At 41.2% G+C, this 25,771-nt stretch overlaps 1 protein-coding gene across 1 annotated transcript in view; it reads right to left on the reverse strand.

Annotated features, from left to right (window-relative positions):
- The window catches only part of DBX2 (developing brain homeobox 2), a 30,556-nt gene extending 13,508 nt beyond the window's left edge, over positions 1 to 17,048 (reverse strand). Inside the window, exons 1-3 of the mRNA XM_068273645.1 lie at positions 16,999 to 17,048; positions 8,823 to 9,148; positions 746 to 841 (exon numbers count right to left, since the gene is read on the reverse strand). Of these exons, the coding sequence (XP_068129746.1) occupies positions 746 to 841; positions 8,823 to 9,147 (421 nt within the window). The 5' untranslated portion in view covers position 9,148; positions 16,999 to 17,048. The remainder of the gene's footprint in view (positions 1 to 745; positions 842 to 8,822; positions 9,149 to 16,998) is intronic.
- Positions 17,049 to 25,771: the final 8,723 nt, after the last annotated feature.

The raw sequence follows: 25,771 nt of genomic DNA on the forward strand, positions 1-25,771 counted from the left end.
CTCTTCTGTTGTTGCCTGTGCATTTTACTGTGAGTTCATTTACATAATTACCTTCTGAATAGGACTGGCTGCTCTACCTAAGCTGCCTAGTGGTTCTGTTTTGGAACTAATTGAAAGAAGAAACAAACAAATAAAAAAAAAAAAAACAGCAGGAAGGGGGACAGGGAATTCTGGAGCACTGGAGAGAAAACAGGACTTTCCAAACAGAAGCTTAGTTGAACTCTGTTAAGGTCACCTGAAAGCAATGTTAAGTCACAACTAGAGGTGTTTGGAATACTTTCCTCACATATGCTTTATTTACCTTGTTTTGGCAAGGGCAGCAAACCTTTGGAAGCCATTCATACACATTAATAAAACATCTACTTATAAATACCATTACTACTATTTCATTGTTCTGTTTCACCACAGTATCTTTTATTCATTAACAATGTGCTGCACAGCAGAAAAAACAGGCCATTTATTTATTTCAAATGTCCTTTATGAATAGGAAAATTCTACCCATATCAAGGAAGCTATTAGCTTCTCGTCTTGCTGGTTTGGTTTTCATTCGAGCATTTTCAATTGTTCAGCGTTCTCATACAGGATAAATCTTCGGAAAAGGCCCTGAAAGATAGACCGCTGTGATTCTTCTGAGGAATTAGCCCCTCTCCATTGCATCATCAATTAGCTTTCTTGGACCCATTAAATCCTGCTGCTTTGGTTTACAAAGTAAGTCAAGCATTACTGATGAAGCATAAAGACTTACTTGGAAAAGCAGTGGGGGATGCAGAATTCTGACAGGACCCACCACAGCATGCTGGATAGAGGGGCATCGATGGCAAAAAGTAGTATTTGGAAACACCTGCAAAAAGTGTACAAACAGCAAGTAATTACTATTTATTTCATCTATTCACTGGAGAAAACAAAGTAGACAAGATAGTAAGCATACAGCATATTCAGCAAATTTTCATACGCAATCTATTGCTATATAAATTTTGTGTCAAATACATACAAACTATAGCATTGGAAAATGATGTACTATACATGTTTTATTTGTCATTACTGTATATTGTAGGATGCAAGTGATTCCGGCTCGCAGGCAATGTAGTGCATACTGTATGCAGCTTGAATTTGTACCAGTCAAATGCATGTGCTGCCGAATGTACCCAGTTTCAAGTTGCATACAATTTGCATTACATTTACATAGAAGCCAGTATTATTTGCATCTCATTGTGCATAGCTAGCCATTATATATGTGAAGTACCTATCAACTCTCAGTTTGATTATAGTTAGGTGTGCTTGATTATGTATGGCCCTAGAATATTTCTTAAAAATTGCCATGACATTTTTATAAGGACATTTTTTCATAACCACCCTGCATTTATTTTTTTGTTAGTAAACTGTGTGCCCCCACTACCTCCCTCTTTAAGCCCCATTCGGATGCATGGAGGCGCCTGATAAAATGGGGGCAGCACCTGCTATATATAGCCGCAAATTCCAGGCACCTAAAATTTCATCTATTGCCCCATTTGCAACCAAATTTCCCTCTATTGCCACTAATTGCGGCTTTAATCATTGCAGTCTGTGGCAGCGCCCTTCTTTCCACTTTGCTCTGTGCGCCCTTTTTTCCTAAATCAAAATATGACCTATTTCTGAACGGACCTTTTAATTATTAGTTGTTCTTAAAGCACTGACATGCAGGTACAATTTTTGACTGGCTGCATGTCCAGCTTCCACTTGTAATTTCAGATGACTGCATCCAGTGGCTTACAGTGCATCCGGAAAGTATTCACAGCGCATCACTTTTTCCACATTTTCCTAATTTTTATCCTTAGAATTCTACACACAACACCCCATAATGCCAATGTGGAAAAAGTTTACTTGAGGTTTTGGCAAATTTAATAAAAATAACAAAACTAAGACAGCACATGTACATAAATATTATCAGCCTTTGCCATGTAGCTCAAAATTGAGCTCAGGTGCATCTTGTTTCCCCTGATCATCCTTGAGATGTTCCTGCAGCTTAATTGGAGTCCATCTGTGGTAAATTCAGTTGATTGGACATAATTTGGAAAGGCACACACCTGTTTATACAAGGACCCACAGTTGACAATTTAGGTCAGAGCACAAACCAAGCATGAAGTCAAAGAATTTGTATGTAGACCTCCGAGACAGTATTGTCTTGAGACACAAATCTATGGAAGGTTACAGAAAAAATTCTGCTTTGAAGGTTCAAATGAGCACAGTGGCCTCCATCATCCGTAAGTGTAAGAAGTTCAAAACCACTAGGACTCTTTCTAGAGCTGGCCGGCCATCTAAACTGATAGCAGGAGAAGGGCCTTACTCCTTAGTAAAAGGTACACGGCAGTCTGCCTGTAGTTTGCAAAAAGGCACCTGAAGGACTCTCAGACCATGGAAAACAAAATTCTCTGGTCTGATGGGACAAAGTTTGAACTGTTTGGTGTGAATACCAGGCGTCACATTTGGAGGAAACCAGGCACTGCTCATCATCAGGCCAATACAATCCCTGCAGTGAAGTTTGGTGTTGTCACCATCATGCTGTGAGGATGTTTTTCCAGCAGTAGGAACTGGGAAACTCGTCAGAATAAAGGGAAAGATGACTGCTGCAATGTACAAAGACATCCTGGATGAAAACCTGATCCAGATCACTCTTGACTCAAACTGGGACGACAATTCATTTTTCAACAGGACAATGACCCTAAGCACATAGCCACGATATCAAAGGAGTGGCTTCAGGACAACTCTGTGAATGTCCTTAAAGGGGTTCTGTGGATATTTTTGAAAACAAAAACTGACACTTACCTGGGGCTTCTACCGGCCCCCCGCAGCTGTCCTGTCCTGTGCTTTCCTCAACGATCCTCCGTTCCCCGCTGCCTGTCATGGTCCAATTATTTGTCTAACTAGACGCACAAATCTGGGGATCCTCGCTCCTGCTCCAAAAGGACAGTCCCTATAGGTATAATGGTGAGTTCGGTCGCTCACAAAAGTACAATATAATCGTTAAAACTTAAAAAAGCACCTGAGTATAGTGCTTCTGAATGCAAGATCGACACTGATTTATGTACGAGCTAAGTCTTATGGAGGTCTTTGCTTATCCCCCACACACACACAATTGTGGTGTGGTGTAGCTATTCCATATAAGTAACCAATCCTGCACGTATGTAGGTGGTGATGGTACAGAAGTGCCAGGTCGAAGTGGCTTAGTACATACGACCTGCACTACAAGATAAGAGTACACACCATCTACCTACTGTATGCTGAGGTACAGAGCAAAAAGTGGTGCTATTTACAGGGTTCTATTTACATAGTGTTTGCATACTGATATCAACTGACATGTTTCACCCAACGGCTTTTTCAAAGTTGCTATACATATATACATTGCAATAAAGTGCACCCCCCACCAACAAAGTTTCCCCCAGCAATTCGCCCCTATCAGAGCTGATGCACCCTGTTCGGTGCCCATTTAAATACTGAGGACAATCTTTACACACACCCCGCAGGGTGTGTCAAGTGTATGAAAACATACCAGTTACGTGGCCTCGGGTCGGGGCACATTGTATCAGTCAAGCGATCTAGATCCAGACCTATCAACATATGGATTTTGACATTTGGCATCCAACACGGATGCTTATGCATGCATACCAACACCCAGACAGTGGGGGAATGCGGAATTCACAGCGTGCAGATACACGCATGACTACGCACTGTATACATGGGTGCGTTTACATACACACGCAGTGATTATTATGCATAGTCGCATGCAGTTTGCATGTGTAACTATATGCGTACACGCCATCGGGCTAACCTGACCACTTAGGCGCATAGCCAATGTTTACAAGAAGTGGAGTCCCCAGTTACTATGGAAATGCCGCAACCGGAAGTGACGACGTCTGCCACCGGAAGTACCGCCGCGTCACAACCTCCGTGTGAATTACGGCATATTACGGCATACCTTTGCTGGGGATGGGGCTGAGCAACACCGCTTGGCTGATACAATGCAAACACTATGTAAATAGAACCCTGTAAATAGCACCACTTTTTGCTCTGTACCTCAGCATACAGTAGGTAGATTTTGTGTACTCTTATCTTGTAGTGCAGGTTGTATGTACTAAGCCACTTCGACCTGGCACTTCTGTACCATCACCACCTACATACGTGCAGGATTGGTTACTTATATGGAATAGCTACACCACACCACAATTGTGTGTGTGTGGGGGATAAGCAAAGACCTCCATAAGACTTAGCTCGTACACCAATCAGTGTCGATCTTGCATTCAGAAGCACTATACTCAGGTGCTTTTTTAAGTTTTAACGATAATATTGTACTTTTGTGAGCGACCGAACTTACCATTATACCTATAGGGACTGTCCTTTTGGAGTGAGTGTGTTACATTATCTCCCTGGTACTATCTCTCTCGGTTAGTGTGTGTGATCCTCGCTCCTGCTCGTGTCTCTGGGAGCTTACTGCACAGGCGCAGTACGAGAAAATTTCGTACTGCGCCTACGCAGTAAGCCCCCGGAGACGTGAGTGGAAGCTAGGACGTGTGCGGCCACGCAGGTGCAGTTGCATTCATCTAGTTAGATGAATAATTGGACTGTGAAGGAAGGCAGGGAACGGAGGATCGTAGAGGACAGCGCAGGACAGGACAGCTGCAGGGGGCCGGTAGAAGCCCCAGGTAAGTGTCAGTTTATGTTTTTAAAAATATCCACAGAACCCCTTTAAGTGGCCCAGCCAGAGCCCAGACTTTAATCTGATTGAAAATCTCTGGAGAGAATGTAAAATGACTGTGTAGTGTTGCTTCACATCCAACCTGACTGGCCATGCTTGGGAGGGTCCCCTGCACTTCTCAGTCCCCCCCCCCCCCCCCCCCCGGGGTGCAGCTACAGGGCTCTGAGCAGTGAGAGGGCTTATGGCTCTGTTCTGCTCCCTGTTTCATGGGGGCATGGGGGGCCTCCACGCAGCGCCCCTGGATAAGTGCTGATGTAGCATGAACCAATCCCTGCAGGGCAAAATTTTGCGGTGTAATTGGTTGTATAACCCTGCATATTCTGACAAGCGAAAGCAAATTCAAGTTTGCATGAGCTATGCCTCTTGATTAAGCCAGGCCAGACTTGCTAGGCTAGAAATATCAGGTTTCACTTGGTGCTTAATGCACACACCCTTCTGTGTTGAAAGGATCTTAGACATGGGCAATTTTTTACTATGGCCTATATTGCTATAGCCAAGCAACATGCCTGTATAACACTCATGTCTTGAACTGTTGTCATAATGGTTATTGCATAATTTTTATTATTGTACTACTAATCGTAAAAAGAACTTTCCTGGAGTCTCATATTTTTATTTTCAGATTATAAGGTTACATTTTTAAGAGTGAATTCTAAACAGCAGCCATGTCACTGAGACATAAGATCTGTTTCATTCAGAAGAACATTATAAACCTTTCTAGTTATTAGCAGTGTTTCCTTAGCCAAATATAAGTGTTTTGGCTTCTGTTTACTTTTAAGAAGAGTCGGGCTGCACTTGCATCTTGTTTGGCTGACTCATTTGACTAGATACTTCATTTGAAGTATTCTTGCAATGAAAAAAATATAAAAGAGAACTTCAGAAAAGTTATTAGTAGGACTAGTACACTATGTACTGTTGTGTACTGTGTACTGTTGTGTCTCACCATGTCATGTTATCCACCATTGTCGTGTACTGTTAAATATAACTGTATTGTTTATATTGTATTGTTATACCTTGTAATCTATTGTACAGTGCCACGGAAGATTCTGACACTACAGAAATCAATAAAAATAAAATCAACTCCCCGGAGAGGACAGTGAGGGAGCCCACACACCTCATGGTGCTGGAGGAAGCCCCAGGTAAGTGTAAACACAGCATTAAACACTATCTCAAGTACACTTTAAGGCTTTAAGGGTGACAGCTAGGGTGTATAGTACTCACCTTTGTGGTAAGGTAGATAAAAGTGTTTATGTACCTGAATAAGGTGTGAAGACTCCTTCCATACTAACAGGCAAGCTACTGGAGTATCTCTGGTCATGCTAGTAGCGTATCTCACGGTACTTAGGCATAGAAGTAACAGTAATATTGCTGTGCATGCACGATAATATTACCAATGTTTAATGAAACAACCCCTATGTGTGATTAAAGCATAAGTATAAACATAAGATAATTAAAAAAAAAACAGTATAGGTACAAAATTCGTAATGCTGATACCAGTAAAAGCATTATTTGAATGTATATTATACAAAACCACAGACATGTTAACTTATTTTAAACACAGTAAATGATGTAAAATTCTGGTGTATACAACAATGTCCACTAGCATGCAATTAATACTACAGAACAGATGGCATATGCCAGATGTTTTATTGGCTTGTTTGCAGAAAATGTTAAATCGTTTCCCCATTAATGAATCATATTATTGTTTAATTATGTGTGAATTATTGGAATGCTTAAAATTTTATGAATAAACATACTATTATTAGAGTCCAGAATAGTAAACTGAATATTATTTCTGCTGTGAAGGGTAATTATTTATACGCACCATTAGAAATGTAAGTTTTATTTTGAGGATTATGTTGCCAACAACAGCTAAATGCGGGTGCCAAATGTATAAGTATCAATAAATAGCATTTAGTCAACTCAAACCCTCTTCATTGCACTTTATGTTTATAAATACAGAAAGACAAATTAGGAAGAATTAAACCACTTCCTACAAATGAAAACATTGAGAAACCTGAAATCTTTCTCTCATTGGCTTGCACTGACAGCAAGGTATTAGCATGCCAATTTCACCATTTCTTGATTTTGCAGCAAAATTTGCTCTTTTTTTTCAGAGGAAATTTCACCTTTCTACATTCTTTTGAAAACTTTCCTGTTCCCTATATATTTGGACAAGAAGCATGCACAACAATCACCTCTTATCTCTATCCTCTGTCATCAACTTTGCCATCATCAGAGTGGCCAATCACAGGCCTATTACAAATATAAGAGTAGTTATCTCCAAACATAATTGGTGGAGTAGCCAGGGGAGGTATTTTGAACATTGTGGGAATAACCTAATATGTCACTACGAGGTCTATAGACCTTTATTGTGATAATGAATCAAAAAAATAAAGCTTATGGAACTGTAATGTTTTTGTACTGGAAAGCAGTGGAGGATCAGGGTTATTTTAATCACAGCAGTCCAGTAATGGTGGAAGTACAATACAACAATACATTATTAAGGGGTTTCTGTGTCTCAAAAGTAACATTAATTTAAACTGGAAAGCTATTTTGTTAAGTTTTAATACATTTTCCACGATGGATGGTGGAAATCTCCATTGATTTTTATTGTGCTGCTACAATATGCTGCTACAGTTGTAGATCTACTACAACAAAGTACCAAACTGTAGTTAAAAGGCTGTAAAGGTTCAAGTTGATGCTTGTGGGACACAGTTGGTAGCAAATATATTGGATAGTATTAGCAGCGACTAAACATTTGCTAAAGATACGTTGTTGCTACAAATATCTGTGTGTGTGACAAAGGCCTAACTGTATTTGTAATGTATTCACATATTTATCAATAAATTAAACATTTTGTCGCAAAGAAAACAAAAAGTCTGCAACATTTAAGCAATAATATTTTATTTTAATAACTTCAATTTGGTTTAATTATTTGTTGCATCCTTTATGCATGTGATACATCTTGTGTGGTATATAAAAGTTTTAAAAATATTGATTTTCCCACTACTGGCTAGTCAGAAATGACAATATGATTTTTTAAAATAAAATTGATATCATCTGATTCTGCTCTATAGTGTATAGTCATTTTTTATAGTTTAGTAATTTAATTTACCCAGTTGGGATAGATAGAATTTTAGGACATTTAGGAAAAATGAAAAAGTTTTCTTAAAATGTGACTGTTTGGACTTAACCTGGGTGTAGCAATTACTCCTATAGTAAAACCCCACCCTGTGGGCTTGTAGTATTATTATATCCCTATAGATTGCAGGCTCTTGTGAACAGAGCCGTCTGTTATATTTAATAATATTTCTAGAGATGTTTGGAACTTGAACATATGAGGTCATTTTCTGCTGAGCTCACATTTGGAACTATGGGTAGCTGGCAAAAAATGTAAGAATGAAGCTACATTAATAGTGGTGCCTTACGGGGAACATGGCTTGCTGCACTGCAATGCACCACCTATGCGACATTCACAGTGCGGAGGGTATGTTGTGGTATAACAGCGTGCAGTAAATGCATGCAGTGCGTTACCATAAAACAGGTATAATAACAGTTATAGTGAAGCATACTTTTCATTCACTGTATGCTTCAGTGTATGTGACACAATGTGTGGATAATGTGTTTTCCCAATCTTTTGCTTTCCTACTGTCACAGGGAACGTTGCGTGAGCAGTTATATAAATGCCCACTGTTAACGCAGCCTGAGCAGTTATATAAATGCTCTGATAAAGTATAACAAAGTCAAATAAAGTTGGACAAAAACAGACACATTGGAAATTATCCTTTTAAATTATAATTAAAAAAAATCCACCAGTTAAATCCATAAACAATTTTGCAATCCAGTCATAAAAACAATCACAACGAACAAGACAACTCATGATTGGTGGATAATTTTTTTAAACACTTCTCTTATTGCAATCAGGAGAACATTAGTAAATAGTTTTGATCAATATTTTACAAATCTGTTGACTTCTAAAATTGATGTTAAAATACAATTTTCTAAATCTGCTTGTGTGTGGCCACTCAGCTCTTTTACTATCAATCAAGTTGATCAGATAATATTCATTAATATATAAGAATTAGAATCATACCTGAATTGGGATGAAAGCCTGTGTGTGGATGGTAAGCTGCCAATCCATCTGTTGGGTTAACAAGCTGAAAAACCCAGGATGTAGGATATGTACCTCCTGATGGGCTGATTTGTTTCACCGCAGGACACAGAGTGATTGGAGAAGAGCTGCAAGTCACTGGAATATACTTGCTAGCTGGCTGTTCCATATCTCTTAACAGATCATCTATTAGAAAACTTCTGCCCAGTCCCCTATACACATGAGGAGCTGCTGTATGATGGACCAAAGTTGAATGTTCAGTTAGGTTCCAGCTCATCGCATGAGATGATAGCACTCCAGGCATCATTCTAAATAAACAATGTTACGTAGAATTATCTGCAGCTCTCCAGCCTCTTTGCCTCACAGAACAGTTGTGCTGGGTCCCAGTTCAGTTTCACTACTTCAGCAAAGCAGAGGTTGTTCCTGAATAGTTTTTTTTGTACTTCAAGATGCAGCAAGTTAGATAAGACACAAGCAGCTTTTCTAGGAGAAGGTGTGTCCAACTCATTCATTATGTCAAATGGCTATGACATGGACAACAATTAACTGCTGCACAGCAATACTGGCCTCTGAAATGCACTTTTTTACAAAGTGCTTGCTGTTGTGTGAGAATGTATTTACTACCACTGAGAGTATTCAACTAAGGGGATGATTAACTTAAGTGAGCTTTATGCCAACTCAGTGAGCTTATGTTCACTTCAAAGCCCCAGTCAGTATAAGAATATTTTTTTTTAGTTTTACCCAGTTCAATTTTGAAGTAGCCAAAGTTTTCCTGAGCTGTTCTATGAATTCTAACTTACACCCTGCAATACATTTTGCCTAAGGACTCTTTCAATATGAAAAACATCCTTTAAAAAAATGAAGGTGACTGCGACATACTGAAATGAGAATAAAAATGTGTGTGGTTAGAAATGGTCATACCCATACAATCCAATCTGGACTCGACCCTTTTGCAGTAAGTTTCAACTTTTTATTTGCTTTTCATCAGCGGTTATACAGCAACAAGAAAGCACATTTGTGCTTTCTTGTTGCTGTATAACCATTGTTATTGTAAGGGTATTGTATGGGTATGGACTTTATTGCATTGGAGACTTGATGGACCTCCTACCTTAATCTGTGACTCTCCGTGATAGATTGGATACAGTCTGAGGCCCGTGGACTTAACTTTGTTGTATGGTTAGAAATGGCCCCAATATAAGTCATAGTAAAATAATAATAATATACTAAGTTATTTACATATGAACAGTGGCATAACTACAATTCATGGGGCTCCCCAGCAAAACTTTAAGTGCCCCCAATGTTCACACCCCCTCACTTGCCTCCCCTTGGTGCCCTTCGCGGCCTTGGGGCCCATCTCCCAAGGGTCATAAAACAAGTGTGGCCATCATGACCACACCCATAACAAGTGTAATCACAAAACACCTGATCTGAAGTATAGTTGTATTCGTAGTTGGGCCCCCCTGCAATCACATGGGCCGCTACCCTCTAGTTACACCCTGCATATGAGGAAAGTAGTTGACTAGCTGGAGTGATTTATCACAGTGTAGTCTAGATAAAGACGCAAAGCTTTTCAGCTAAAGAAGAGTACATATTCTCACCACCTCTTCAGAGTAAACAGTAAAGGCTACATATGATCTGAATAGTCTTGACAAATATATATATGGTATATATATATCTGAGCAGTTACTGTTACTACTCAACACCTCCCATAACTATTAATACTCACAGCCTCTTACCAACCTGCACGCCATTCCGCTCCCCTTCATCTAGCACAATACTGTGTGTGCATGCATGTAGGAAATGATGTCATCACATGTGGCATGTGTCAAGCGTGCAAGACTGTAAGCATTTCTGCCTACAGCCTTAACATGCATGGGAGGGGGAGGAACCATGTCACTTGGGCCTGAAGTATGGACATATGGGGTGAGAGAGCTGGACCAGCCAAACACTACAGCTCAGCCACTCTCTGCAGCATCAGCACGCACAGAAAGATGGATCTAGGAGTAGGAGTCACAAAGGCATTTATTAGATGTAGTTTTTCCCTAGCTTTTATGTATAGGTCTATTTTAATTAAACATTTTAGGCCTACAAAGCAGTGTATTATTATATCAGGTGCTGAATTTACTTTAAAGGTTCTTGTTTATCTGGGTCTTGGTAGATCCAAAAGAAAAAAATAGCAGTAACACGTGGTACCATGTTATCTATAGATCTTAGCAAAGGAAAAGGGATAATTGCCCCAGGCCTGTGATATTTTTTATTGGCTACCTAAACATATTCAGAGATGAAAGCTCAACAAATGTTGACCAACTACTGTGTAGCTTTAATATACTCAAGGGGGGATCAGTATAGTTGTGGAGACAGAACCATCACTAAGTGCTATACTTCTTTCTGCTTTGGTTCCTCTAATTATGATTATCTAGTTAGGGCTGGTTCACACGGGCGTCTGCTGAGCTTTCGCTTGGCGCCGCGTTTAAACGCTAGCGTTTAAAAGCAAGCTTTTGAAGGCTTTTGGGAAGCGTTGAAGGCTAGCAGTTCTGGTCTCTGCTATTGTTTCCTGGCGTTTACCGCCTCTGAAAGCAACATGTTGCTTTCGAGACTAGACGCAACCCTGGGATCTACCGCCAGGCTTTTATGAAAGCCTGCAAAAGCCAGCTCTAAACGCTTCCATTCACTTGAATGGGGACGGCGGTAGATCCCATGAAACGCTGCTTAAACGCCACAAAAACGCCCATGTGAACCAGCCCTAAATCAATCACAGTCAGAACACAGTAATTTTAAAATGTGTAAATGACAGCATCATTGTATTTTATATTCATATTATACAGAGCGTTGATAGCACAAAAGTGGGACAGTTACCCTGGTTAACCAATAAGGATCCTTGTTTAATTTAGAGCTTAAATCTGATTGGTAGATTTATATAATTGCTTCTTTTTATACCAGTTTTCTTTATTCCAAGGTAGAGAAATCAGCCCCACAAAGATTATGGTATATTGCAATATTTAAAAATCACCAAATAATAGACAGTTTAGTGATTAGTCTCACTAAAATCAGCTTGCTTTATCTTTTTTATACGTACATCTGTAGCAATTTGTGACACGTACTGCTTTGACAAAAAGGTATGCAATATGATTAAAACTGCAATATTAAACTTTATCAACAAGTTTAATCTACAGGTCTAAAAAAGATGAAAACACTATTTATGAGAGGCTACAAACTTACAGCTAATTTTAGCTGCTCTCAACATGTGATAAAGAAAACTGTATGGCATAAGTGAAATTGTTAGTAGTAAGGGACATTCATTGCGCTGTGATTTATAAAGGGCTTCTTACCCAGGCTGCTTAAAATGCAAACACAGTTGTGAGCAGTATAAAACCATGTCTCTGGATGCTGAAACAGGACCCACATGCTGTGCATGGAAATTGCCCTTAACAACATTGTCAATTGTCTCACTGTGCAGGAGCCAAAGGTTACTTGTAATCTAATTTCAGGTTCTCATCATTTATAAAAGTGCCACTTCTGCATGGAAGTGCAATGTCGGACAAATTTGAGAATTTGTCTGTGATGAACTGCAGGCTAATGTGTCATTTATATATGGCACGCAGGCATTCTTAATCAACAGAATGCAGGCAGAGATTCTGGATAAACATGTTTAAAATTCTTGGTGGCAAGTCCAAAAAAGTATCTTCAGTCACTTTTAATTGTAAACTGTCTTACTTTCTTGTAAACTAGTATTATTCAGCTGTTTCTGGTATTATTTTGCCATTGCTACAGTCTAGCCCGAACATGATTTCCTGTTTTCCATTTACGTTAATCATGTCTTCCTAGTCTAATCGACATTCACATAAAGGAAATCTCAATGCACCACTATCAGGAAAAACCTTTACATTTTAGATGCACTTACTGTACATAAAAAATACATTTCTCCCAGAGTAAAATGCACTATAAATGACTTTCCTCCCCTTTTCCCTTTCTCCTAGGCTTCCTCACTCTTTTGTGTCTTGGAATTTGCTATTAATTTTGTTACATTTATCTCTGTTATTACTATGTCTCCCAATTCTGTATTATGTACCAGTGTTTAGATTTTGTGTGTACCATGGTCTTTATTATGTACCATGTTTGTTTCTTGCCATGGAATATGTTGGCACTTTATAAACCCATAATAATAATAAGTAGTGCAACTGGACTGAAAATAAAATTAGCTCTGGGTGCATGTATTTTCATTCCCTTTGGTATTGAATCCCTAATGGTTCAACCAGTTAATTTCAGAATCTGCACGATTTGTTGATTACAGTATAACTGAGAGCTATTAAAGTGTCACATGATCTGTCACAGGATGCCACAGAAAACAGGCCTGTATGTAAAGGCTCCTGACTCCGTAATACCCCTAAGCAAGCAATGTGAAGACCCAGGAGCATTCCAGACAAATCATAAAGTTGTACAAAAGTATAGATCTGCGTTCAATATAGTGGTTATAGTTCCCCTACATTTCCTATTCAAAGAGGAACCCGCCAGGGGTGTCCCCTCTCCTCTTTGTTATTTGCTCTAGTAATGGAACCCCTGGCGATAATGATTAATCGCCATGATGGGGTTGGGGGGGATTCCACTGGCGTGCTATCAAGTTCAACACAAACTCTGCTTATATGCAGATGACGTCATCTTAGCTATCACCAACCTACTCACATCCCTTCCTAACTTAGGGGATATATTATTAAATTTTGAAGATATATCTGAACTGAAAATCAATAGTACCAAGTCTAAAGCTCTTAATATTTCTCTTCCTGTTTCAGACGTTATGAAATTGCAGTCATCCTTTGAGTTTAAATGGGAGCCCCTAAAACTAAAATACCTGAGAATTTATCAAACCAACTCCTATGTTCTATAGAAGGGTCACTATATCACTCTGTCGCCTTCAGAAATCTTCTCTGGCTAACAGGACAGAAAAAGAATAAAATTAAAGACCCCATAATCTCTCACTCTTTAACAGTATGGAATCAGATTAAAACAAAGGGAAAACTCATATTGCCCCACTTGTCACTTCTCTCTGTTTTGGGCCACCCCTACTTCCTAACTGGCCTACACAATCCATCTGCTTTTCACTGGTGGAGACAAAATAATCTACGATTTTTAGCCAGGTGACAGATAGCTCAATTAAAATGTTTTCTTCGCCAAAAGAACATAGACAAATCCTAGATAATGAATGTTTTCATTACCTACAAAACTCCCATTTTATTAATAAAATTATCAATCGCCAATCATCTTTGCTAACTAGGTCCTGCTTTCAGCATATCTGCACCTCAAACCCTAACTCTCCGGGACTTATCTCTCTGGTGAATAAATGCATCCTCCCCCCCCCCCTTCCCCCACACACACATCTACCTAAACCACAATATATCCTAAAATGGGAATGTGAACTGAACATTAATATTGAACCCAAGGATGTGAATTGTGCCTGGAAGCTTATCCCCTGCTGTTCTATCAGTGCCTCCTTGGTAGAAACACAGTATAAGGTTTTGCTTAGATGGCATCTAACGCCTGATCGCCTAGTTAAGTTTCACCCTAACGCTACTAGATTCTGCTTTAGGAATTGTGGCCAGCCGGGAACTTTTTTGCATACATGATGGTCATGTCCTAGAGCGCGCAAGTTCTGGATCAGAATCTATCAGGTGATATATACCATCTTCAAAATGCAAGTACCTAAATTACCACAAATTGCCCTATTAGGTATGAAACAAAACCCCAGGAAATAACTTTCTCCCAATATAGATTGCTCCAGCATATCTTTTCAGAAGCCAAAAGAGTAATAGCATGCTCAAGGAGATCCTCCACATTAACATTTGATATATTTAAGTCCAACCTAAGTCATGCCCTTTGCTGTGACAGAATGAAGGCTATTCTTGATGATACCCTTCCTAAATTCGAGAAGGTGTGGAAGCCCTACTTCCTCAATTATTCACATTGGCTTCCTCAGTACCATACTGAAGTCTAAAAGCTGACCACCACCACGCGTCCCCCACCTCTGGGTGCCTATTACCAGCTACCTCTCTCGCCACCTACTGATGACTGATCAGCCAAGAAACTTTCTTCATCCACCTTTCTTCCTTCCTCTTCTTTTCGTTCTTTCTTTTTACTTTCTCTGAGTTTCTTCCCCCTTCCTTTTCTTCTTCCTCCCTCCTCCCCTTCCCCCTCCATCCCTACCTTTTCCTCCCTCCCCCCCTTGTCATGTACACGTAGTCCTAATCAACTGATCCATTATATCTGCGAGATGGATCCTTGTAAGAATGTTTCTTCTGTTTTATGATTGGACCATGAGGGATGTTGGTACCTGTTGCTTTGTTGCTGCAAACATCCATTTGGAACTTATGTGTATATTTGCCGCGTTAAGCGGCTACTAATAGTGCTTGATTCCCTCCTCTTTATGTTAATGATATTATGCAATATGTTTGTTGTACAATAACATTCTTTGAAAGGAAAAAGTACGGTATCATTCTGAGTTTAGATGGGTCTGCTGGACAGCACACTGGTAAGGATTTGAGTGACCAGGGTTCAAATCCCGGCTCAAGTCAGTACATAAAACAGTAAGGAGTCTTTCCTTTGAAACCATACTAGTTGCCTGGCAGTCCTGCTGATCTTTCTGGAATCAGCAGTATCTAAATTAGACACCTGAAACTAGCATGCGGATAATCCATTCTTGTTCAGTGTCTATGGCTGAAAGTATTAAAGGGCAGAGGGTCAGCAAGACCATAGAACTTGCATTGCATTGCTTCAAAGCAAATACATATATCTGCCTTCATACCCCTCCCTCTTCAGGTGTGCTTTAAACAGTGGCGTAACTAAGGAGCTGAGGGCCCCAGTGCGAGTTTAACATGGGGCTCCAAGCACTCTAATGATATGGAGCCCCAAAATCTACCAAAGACAGCTCCAGTGTGAGACAGTTGTGACCCGGTGTGACCGCAAACCTCTGCATCCCTTATTGCTACGCCACTGGCTTTAAAGAGACTCTGTAACAAATTTTTCAGCCTTAGTTCTTCTATCCTATAAGTTCCTATGCCTGTTCTAATCTGCTCTGGCTTACTGCAGTCTTTCCTAACTGCACTGTCTCTGTAATAAATCAATGTATCTTTCCTCTGTCCTGTTTGTCGGGCTAAGGCTTGATTGTGTGGAATGTGCAGGGCTGCTTGTGATTGGTAGAAGCGATACACACCCTCTGCAGGCCCCCTGCACACTCTGAATGACTCACACACTATGCTTAGCTGAGCCTATTAGAAGCTGGTTAGTTTGTTTGTAAACACTGCCTAAAACTGTTAATTACAAGCCAGGATTGCAGCAGAGAGTGGCAGAAACTGCACAGAGGGGCACAGGAGAAAATAATGAATAGAATGGTATGCTTTTTATTGTAAGAATATTAGAGTACAGATTATCTTTAAACATGTTGAAATGTCTTGGGATAGCCTAATCAAAGCTCAGACTACAATACAACTGAGAACCTGTCACATGAATTGATGATTGCTTTACACCAATGCAACCCATCTAACGTAATTGCTAAATTCTGGATGTAAGCCTGGTTTCAAGGGCATAAAGAGATCATTTGTATGTTCAGTAGTGATGCATTGTAAGAAACTACAGTTGCTCACTTAAAGGACAGGTCTGAGGAAAAAAATAAAAAAGATCTACTTACTGGGGCTTGCGGATATGTCCCTCACCGCAGCTCTGGTGTCCCGTGCCGCTTGCTATCGCGCTAATGTGGCCCGGAGACTTCTGCGCAGGTGCAGAACTACTGCTCCTGCGCAAAAGGCTCCTGAACACTGGAGCACGACCGCAAGTGGCACAACCGCTAGCGGCGCAGCTGTGCACTTGCACAGCTGCAGACGGCTGCTATGGGCTGGAGGAAGCCCTGGGTAAGTAGAACTTGGGTTTTTTTTTTTACTCAGATGTTTCCTTTAAAGCTGAATTATTGTAAATACCTCTGTTTTAAGAAGGCAAATTAAGCAGAGACATACCATGAGAGACATGCACCTGAAATTACAGCAAAAGATGGCTCTAGACATTATTGCCTTTGTGATGAGGATGATCGTGATTGCTGTTTTTTGTCTTAACCATTTCAAGCCAAGAGCTGAAGGGTTCAAATGCATGCACACGAGCATCTATCAGTGTCCCTTACTTTTTTTGTCCACCACCAAGATGCAGAGCCACTGGGGTGCTGTGTCCTGAACATCAGGGACAGCTGCCTACTCCGTGTGGCTGTGGTGTGGGTGGAGGTTTGGGGTATGTATTACTTTCTTGCCCAGAGTTGGGTTGTAAACTGTAAAATAACTGATTCTGATAAGTAAAGGTGGGAGCATGGATGGATAGGTGTAAGCAAAATGATCGTTGCCACACACAAGCCAATCACGCGAAAAATGACAAAAGTATTACTTCTTATAACATTTCCTAAGTTTAGCCATGGTGACATTGATATAGCACAGCTAGAGTGTATCATTGTAAACTATTTAGCACTAACAAAAGCTCCCTTCCTTGGTTCCCTAAACGTTGCATTGTGTGACATTCTTGCTAAAGTGTTCATGCCGGGTCTATTAAGCAGGACCTCATGGTCCATTACCCTTTCTTTAGGCTTGACCCAATGAAGTCTAGAGGTCCTGAGCACAGTGTGAAAAAGCAAAAGGTTTTATTCTCTCCTCTTGAGCTCATTAGGACTTTATAGAAATACAATAAATACTCACACATTACTAACATTTGCAGTGAGCAATATTCACCAGACAAGCAGCCTGGTGCAAAGCAGTGGTCATTGTGTTCTTTTCTTCAGGCCCACACAACAATTAATAGTCTGACTAAAATGGCGATTCATTCCTTTGTGTTGTTTCTGTTCTGCACTCTTTCCCTTTGGGAGCTTCCTTAGACTTTTAAGGGAACAGAACATTTCAATAGAAACAAATGTTTTATTTTCTTTCCAGAGCTGAATGCTGTACAGACGGTCCCCTACTTACAAATAGGTTCTGTTCTGGGAGATTGTAAGTTTAATTTTTTGTAAGTTAAGTCCTGTGTTATACATGGTGAAACATAAAACATATACATCTGAAACGTTGTAACTCGAGTCGTTTGTAAGAAGGGGACTGCCTGTATCAGACTACTAAGTTTGCATTGTGACTTTATCGTAATCCTTTACCTTTTTTTTTAAGATCTGCAGAACTGTAGTGAAAATATGGTACCTAAATTGCTTATTTTTACAATATTCATTAATAGATTATTTAGTCAGTGTTTGCCCATTGAAAATATTTCCTCTCCTCTCCCTGATTTACATTCTGAACTTTATCACTGGTGGTGACATCTTTAATTCTGCCAGGTGATCTGTATGGATGTTGGTTACTGAGAGTTCTATGAACAGAAGGAGATATTGCTTGCTTAGCAGCTGGAAAAAGCCATTATTTCCCACAATGCAACGAGGTTCACTGAAAGCAAAGGAGGACCATGGAATATTTACAAATCATCCCTTTGTTGTCCCTGAAAGCTAAACACACATCCAAAACCCCTGGAATGCAATGATGTGCCAGCTTGTTAATTGTACAGAGCCACAATAATCCAACATGCATACAGACTGTTTAAGACAGGTTGGTACTCATCAGTACATGGCATGGCATATTCAGCAGTGAGGCATTGTGGGAGACCTCATATGCTCAGTCCAACCTGAATAATCGCAAATACCTTTTGTTTTAAGAAGGCACATTTCTGTTTTGCATAGTGTTCTTATTAAAAGGGCTTTTTCGACCTTTTTAGCCTCTTACGCACTCCTAGGAGATTTGGTTCACAATGAGCTGGTCCAAACTGCTCTGAGGGAGGATAGTTTGCAGCGAAGAAGGGGTGTTTGCTGTTTGTGATAAACGCAATTAAAAAAAAAATCGCATTTACATTTTTCCCATAGACTTAAATGGCAGGCGAGAGGCCGCCAACTTAAAGGGATACTGTAGGGGGGTCAGGGGAAAATGAGTTGAACTTTCCCGGGACTTCTAACGGTCCCCCGCAGACATCCTGTGTTGGCGCAGGCACTCACCGATGCTCCGGCCCCACCTCCGGTTCACTTCTGGAATTTCAGACTTAAAAGTCTGAAAACCACTGCGCCTTCGTTGCTGTGTCCTCGATCCCGCTGATGTCATCAAGAGCGCACAGCGCAGGCCCAGTATGGTCTGTGTCTGCGCAGTACACTCCTGGTGACATCAGCGGGATCGAGGACACGGCAACGCAGGTGCAGTGGTTTTCTGACTTTAAAGTCAGAAATTCCAGAAGTGAACTGGAGGCAGGGCCGGAGCATCGGTGAGTGGCTGCGCCAACACAGGATGTCTGCGGGGGACCATTAGAAGCCCCGGGTAAGTTCAGCTCATTTTCCCCTGACCCCCCTACAGTATTCCTTTAAGTGGTTAATAGCAAAGCCCCATTATGTGCTAGAAACAACACATTTGCAGGATTTGTGGAGGGGGACAGTGGGCACCTTTAAGAAAATGTTCCCACGCCAATATCTTTGAAAATGTCCCACGCCGATATTCTCTAATCTTGCGACCTTCACCTTGATTGAAGATCTCCACCCACCCGACGCCAAACAATAAATATAGCTAGAGCAGCTCCGTCTCCTTCCTGCGCAGCTCCGCTCTCCGCTCCGCATACCACACTTAAAGCGCCCACCCACGCTGTCACCCTAGAGCACCCATAGCACAGCCTAAGAGCCAAAATTAAAGAAAAATTCTCTAGCTATACTTAGTATAGCTAGAGCTGAGCAGGGAGCGGTGTGTGTGGCTTTGGGTACACAGATCTTCAATCAAGGAAGGAAGGTCGCAAGATTAGAGGATATTGGCATGGGAACATTTTCTTAAAAGGTACAAGTAAATATTTATGGTTAATTAAAGATGATAAAGGACTTTTTTCATTGTGTTTTTATTTCATTTAACCCTTTGTGGAAATGAGTAAGGGGTACTTTATACCCCTATATCCATTTCTCCTCGGAGGAGGGCAGGTAACTGATGGTCCCCTTCTTAAAAGGGACTCCCAGATGCCACTATGAACACCCCCAGGGGCGTTGTCGACTCCCTGTTAAAATTAATTTAGAATAAAATAATTCTTAGTATAATGTACTACCGAAAAAAGCCTAATTGATGACGGAAAAAACAAGATATAGATCATTTTGTTGTTATAAGCAGTGATAAGGTTATTGGCGAATGAATGGGAGGTGAAAGTGGCTCGGAAACATACGTTGAGACAACACTGAAGGCTGACGTGGTTAAATTAACTTTAGCAAACCCTGTAGTCTTGATTCCAAACTTACTGCTTAGAAACATGGGGAGACATTTGCGACCAGCAGTGGTCATGCTACAGTTAATATGGAGATAGAAAACACAGAAAAGACAAGACAGAGAACTTTTATATCATGCTTTTCTCCTGGCGGACTCAAAGTGCCAAAGCTGCAGCCATTTAAACGACCTTTTTCGTGAAAATCTTAAAATTTTAAATATATTTAAACATGTACAATTAATAAGTCTGTTTCTCTCAGAGTAAAATGAGCCATAAATTACTTTTCTCCTATGTTGTTGTCACTTACTTAGGTAGTAGAAATCTGACAGAATCGACAGGTTTTGGACTAGCCCATCTCCTCATGGGGGGTTCACCGGGATTTCTTTATTCTGAAAATGCACTTAGTGAATGGCAGTTGCTCCATCCAACTGCCAAAAAAGTGTACAGTGAGCTGGGAGGCTGGTCAGCATCTTTGTATAAATCTTTTTCTGGGAGTGTCTTTATAAAGAATAAAGGCCATGCTGAGCATCCCCTATGGAGAGATGGACTAGCCCAAAACCTGTCAGTAATGCCAGATTTCTACTACTTACTGTAAATGCCAGCAACATAGGAGAGAAGTGATTTATGGCTCATTTTACTCAGGAAGAAATGTACTTCTTATCTGTATGTGTTTTAAATTTTACAATTTTCGCAACAATTGCTCTTTAAGGCATGCTCCACAGGCGACCAGAATCATTAGGGAGCCTTGTTCAAAGACTCCTTACTGTTTTACATGCTGGTTTGAGCCGGGATGCCAACTGTTGTCAAAGGGCTCAAATCCCACATCAAAGGGAACAGCTTTACCAGCTATCCAGATGACAGTGGATTTATTTTTCTAATCTAATATATATTACTTTTCACTACTGTAAAAACCCCCAGATAGGCTGAGTGGAAGTAATAAATTGTAATATTAGCAGTCATGTACAGTCAGCATTTCCCTAGAACACTGAGCACTTCATACCAAATAACAAAAAAAATATAGGTGGACCACTGGTGTATTTCTACATTTTTTAGATGCATATACCTGTGAAGTCCACTAGAGGGCTAAAGTCTTATATACCAAAGGAAAGATGTAATTTATAGATGCAGCTTTCACTGCAGGTAACTTCTGCTTCTGTACTTTTTATTTATTTTTGTTTAGATTTCCCAGGTTTCTGTGTATTTATTGTAAAGGGTCATTCCCTACAGGCACATTGCATACTGTACTGAATATCTGCTTGTATGCAGTATCATACATATTTCCGCCAATAAACCACACTTTACATCTGGCACTGGCAGCTCTCTTGTTTTTAGCATTGAACAGCCCATATTTACATATTACTTATTATAGTGCTTCAGATTTCTTTTTCTGCCACAGCTGCTGCCATGTTATTACTACTATCCCAAATAAAAATAGATTTAATTATATTATATCTAAGCAAGAGTGAATAAATAATCTTGTATCCTAAACATGATACAGCGTGCACAGATAGCATCTTGGCTTTGGTTCATGGTAGGACTATTTCTGGCAACAAGTTATTATTAACAACATGACTGCTGTACATTACAATGAGTCAGGGGGGAAACTGTCCTGTGCTACTTGATTACATTGCTGCTGATGCACATTTATAGAATAATATCAATTCAGATCAACACACAGTGTTAAGTTTACCACACAATTGATCTGCCTGCTTAAAATTACATTTATGAAACCCTGAGCTTAATTTAATTTGTGAACTATTGTATATTTTATCAAAATATTGAATACCGTATTTTCCGCCATATAAGATGCTCCGAAATATAAGACACATCTAAGTTTAGAGGGCAAAAACTAGGGGAAAAAGGATCTTCTAAAAAAAATTAGCATATTGTGATAAAGTTCATTATTTTCTGTAATGTACTGATAAACATTAGACTTTCATATATTTTAGATTCAAATACACACAACTGAAGTAGTTCAAGCCTTTTATTGTTTTAATATTGATGATTTTGGCATACAGCTCATGAAAACCCAAATTTCCTATCTCAAAAAATTAGCATATTTCATCCGACCAATAAAAGTAAAGTGTTTTTAAAACAAAAAAAAAGTCAACCTTCAAATAATTATGTTCAGTTATGCACTCAATACTTGGTCGGGAATCCTTTTGCAGAAATGACTGCTTCAATGCGGCGTGGCATGGAGGCAATCAGCCTGTGGCACTGCTCAGGTGTTATGGAGGCCCAGGATGCTTCGATAGCGGCCTTAAGCTCATCCAGAATGTTGGGTCTTGCGTGTCTCAACTTTCTCTTCACAATATCCCACAGATTCTCTATGGGGTTCAGGTCAGGAGAGTTGGCAGGCCAATTGAGCACAGTAATACCATGGTCAGTAAACCATTTACCAGTGGTTTTGGCACTGTGAGCAGGTGCCAGGTCGTGCTGAAAAATTAAATCTTCATCTCCATTAAGCTTTTCAGCAGATGGAAGCATGAACCCACTTTTGAACCAGAAACAGCGCAGAAGTGCCTCACCTGGGCTACAGAGAAGCAGCACTGGACTGTTGCTCAGTGGTCCAAAGTACTTTTATCGGATGAAAGCAACTTTTACATGTCATTCGGAAATCAAGGTGCCAGAGTCTGGAGGAAGACTGGGGAGAGGGAAATGCCAAAATGCCTGAAGTCCAGTGTCAAGTACCCACAGTCAGTGATGGTCTTGGGTGCCATGTCAGCTGCTAGTGTTAGTCCACTGTGTTTTATCAAGGGCAGGGCCAATGCAACTAGCTATCAGGAGATTTTGGAGAACGTCATGCTTCCATCTGCTGTAAAGCTTTATGGAGATGAAGATTTCATTTTTCAGCACGACCTGGCACCTGCTCACAGTGCCAAAACCACTGGTCATTGGTTTACTGACCATGGTATTACTATGCTCAATTGGCCTGCCAACTCTCCTGACCTGAACCCCATAGAGAATCTGTGGGATATTGTGAAGAGAAAGTTGAGACATGCAAGACCCAACACTCTGGATGAGCTTAAGATCGCTATCGAAGCATCCTGGGCCTCCATAACACCTGAGCAGTGCCACAGGCTGATTGCCTCCATGCCACACCCACATTGAAGCAGTCATTTCTGCAAAAGGATTCCCGACCAAGTATTGAGTACATAACTGAACATAATTATTTGAAGGTTGACTTTGACAATATGTTAATTTTTTGAGAAGATCCTGTATATACTAAACCTGGTGGGTCCATATTTCAGGAATGTCTTATAATGTTGTCCCCCAATTGGTATCCTCTCGTGTTCCCTTCTTACATAGTTACATAGTTATTTTGGTTGAAAAAAGACATACGTCCATCGAGTTCAACCAGTACAAAGTACAACTCCAGGCTGCTCCCTCACATATCTTCTGTCCTCCCTTTTGTCCCCAGGTGTTCCCTTCTATCCCCTGTGTATCCCCAGGTGTCCCCTTCTGTCCCCAGGTGTCCACTCCTGTCCCCAGGTGTCATCCCTTCTGTCCTCAGGTGTCCCCTGCTGTCCCCCTTTCTGTCCCCTCCTGTCCCCAGGTGTCCCCTCCTGTCCTCCCTTCTGTCCCTTATGTGTCCCAAGGTGTCCCCCTTCTGTCCCCTGTGTCTCCACTCCCATCCTCTCCCTCCTCTGTGTCTCTGGTAGCCCCCCCCCCCCCCCCCACACACACACACACTTCTTGCCCTGTGTCTTCAGTACTCCCGCTTACATGTAATACAGTGTAGGCAGTGTCTTATCTAATCAAACCCTGACCAACCAGCCAGGAACACCAATCTATCAACTTCCGCACTTCTCTCCCTGGTGACCAACTTATGCTGATGTGTCATCATTATGCGATCAACACAAGCCAATCATTAGGGGGTAAGGTATGGAAGTAGAGAGGTCGTCGATCCCTGCAGGCATGGCGGCTTAGGTAAGACAATGCCTACACTGCACTACATGTACGCAGGGGGGAGGGGAGTGGAGACACAGGGGAAGGATTGGGGAGGAGCGGAGACACAGGGGAAGGATTGGGGCAGGGAAGGCACTAGACTGATGATGTCAGCAGCATGACGCTGCCGACATCAGTCTACGTCTGACTGCACAGGCTGGGCTGGAGTGAGCAGAGCTGGCACGCGGCACCATCACCATATCAATGGCCGCTGCTTGCTTGCTCGTTCGTCTGGGCTGGATAATGCTGCTGCAGAGTCAGCAGAGTGCTGAGAGGAGTTGAGGCATGGAGGGGCTCCAGCCAGGGAGCGGCTGATAGAATGTAAGATGTTGGCTTCTCGGTTGGCTGATGGGGCCCTTAGACTCTTACTAGGGCCCCAAGCTAATGCTTCATTTGCCTGGTCGGTAATCCGGCCCTGCGCAGGCAGCGCATGTGCTAACAACGTCAGGGAAACACCACCTGTTATAATTTGCATTAAATTGAAACAAATCTCATTGGCTGTTGCTCCACACCCTTTTCTGAATTTGAACCCCAGTCACCCAATGACCAACTGTACCAGGTTTGAGGCTTGGGCCATGAACAGTACAAGGATGTCAGCAATTAAATATTCCCCTGAAAATCAATAGGTGAATTTTGATTGGCTTTTGTAGGCTCTACCCACTTTTCTGATTAATCCCAGTCACCCAGTGACCAACTGTGCGAAGCTTGAGAACCCTACCATTAACCATTTACTGACATCCTAACGTATTAAAACGTCATGCTTACCGCTATTAACAGCAACATGACGTTTTAATACGTCCCGCGTTCCCGCCGATGCTACCGCCGTGTGTGCGCCGCTACCGCCGCTTTTCCCGTCGGGCTTCCATGCTGGGTGATTGGGGAAGAGGACTGAACGGTCCTCTACCCAATCGCAGTGCCTGGAGTGGAAGGACGTGACCGCGAACAGCGGCTACGTCCATTCACAATAACAGGAAATGTAACAATTAAATAAAGTGAAGAAGAAAAAAAAAGTGAACATTTCCTATGAGTGTTCGAAAAGTACATTACACCTACAAAATACATTCATTTTCAAGTACATACAGATCTTAATAAAATTACAATTCCAACCCTCCCTCCCCCCTCCCCCCCCCCCCCCCCCCCCCAAAAAAAAAACACTTGTAAAAAAAAAAAATCAGCTAAAAAAAATAAATAAATAGTTGCCTTAGGGACTCAGCTTTGTTAATTTATATTTTATGGGGGGAAATTAATTTTAATTTATTACATAGGGGCTTGTAATTATGGCCAGAATAAAAAAAAAACACAACAGAAAAACAACACTTATATTTCAAAATAATATACTGTCGCCATACATTGTGATAGGGACATCATTTAAACTGTTTAATAATCGGGACAACTTGGCAAATAAAGCGTGTTTGTTTTATCCACAGGAGAATTGTCACGGTCACTCACGTGTCCAGGGAAGGCGGCGGCTACAGACTGGTGTCAGCGGGTGTCCTGGTGCGGGCGGCCGGGCTCCTGGGGGTCTTGCTGTCCGTGCCCGCGGGCGCTATGTGCGTTAGCATGGCATAGGCGTGGAGACGCGTCCATGTAGGTGCTGACGTGCGGGCGCCCGTACGGGGCGTCCGCGTGTACATGTGTTTTGGTTGATGTGCGCGTGCGTGGCGTGATGTGTATTGACGTGCGCATGCGTGGCATCATGCGTATTAACGTAC

Source organism: Hyperolius riggenbachi, chromosome 3, assembly GCF_040937935.1.
Source record: "Hyperolius riggenbachi isolate aHypRig1 chromosome 3, aHypRig1.pri, whole genome shotgun sequence".
In the NCBI taxonomy this organism is placed as follows: domain Eukaryota; kingdom Metazoa; phylum Chordata; class Amphibia; order Anura; family Hyperoliidae; genus Hyperolius; species Hyperolius riggenbachi.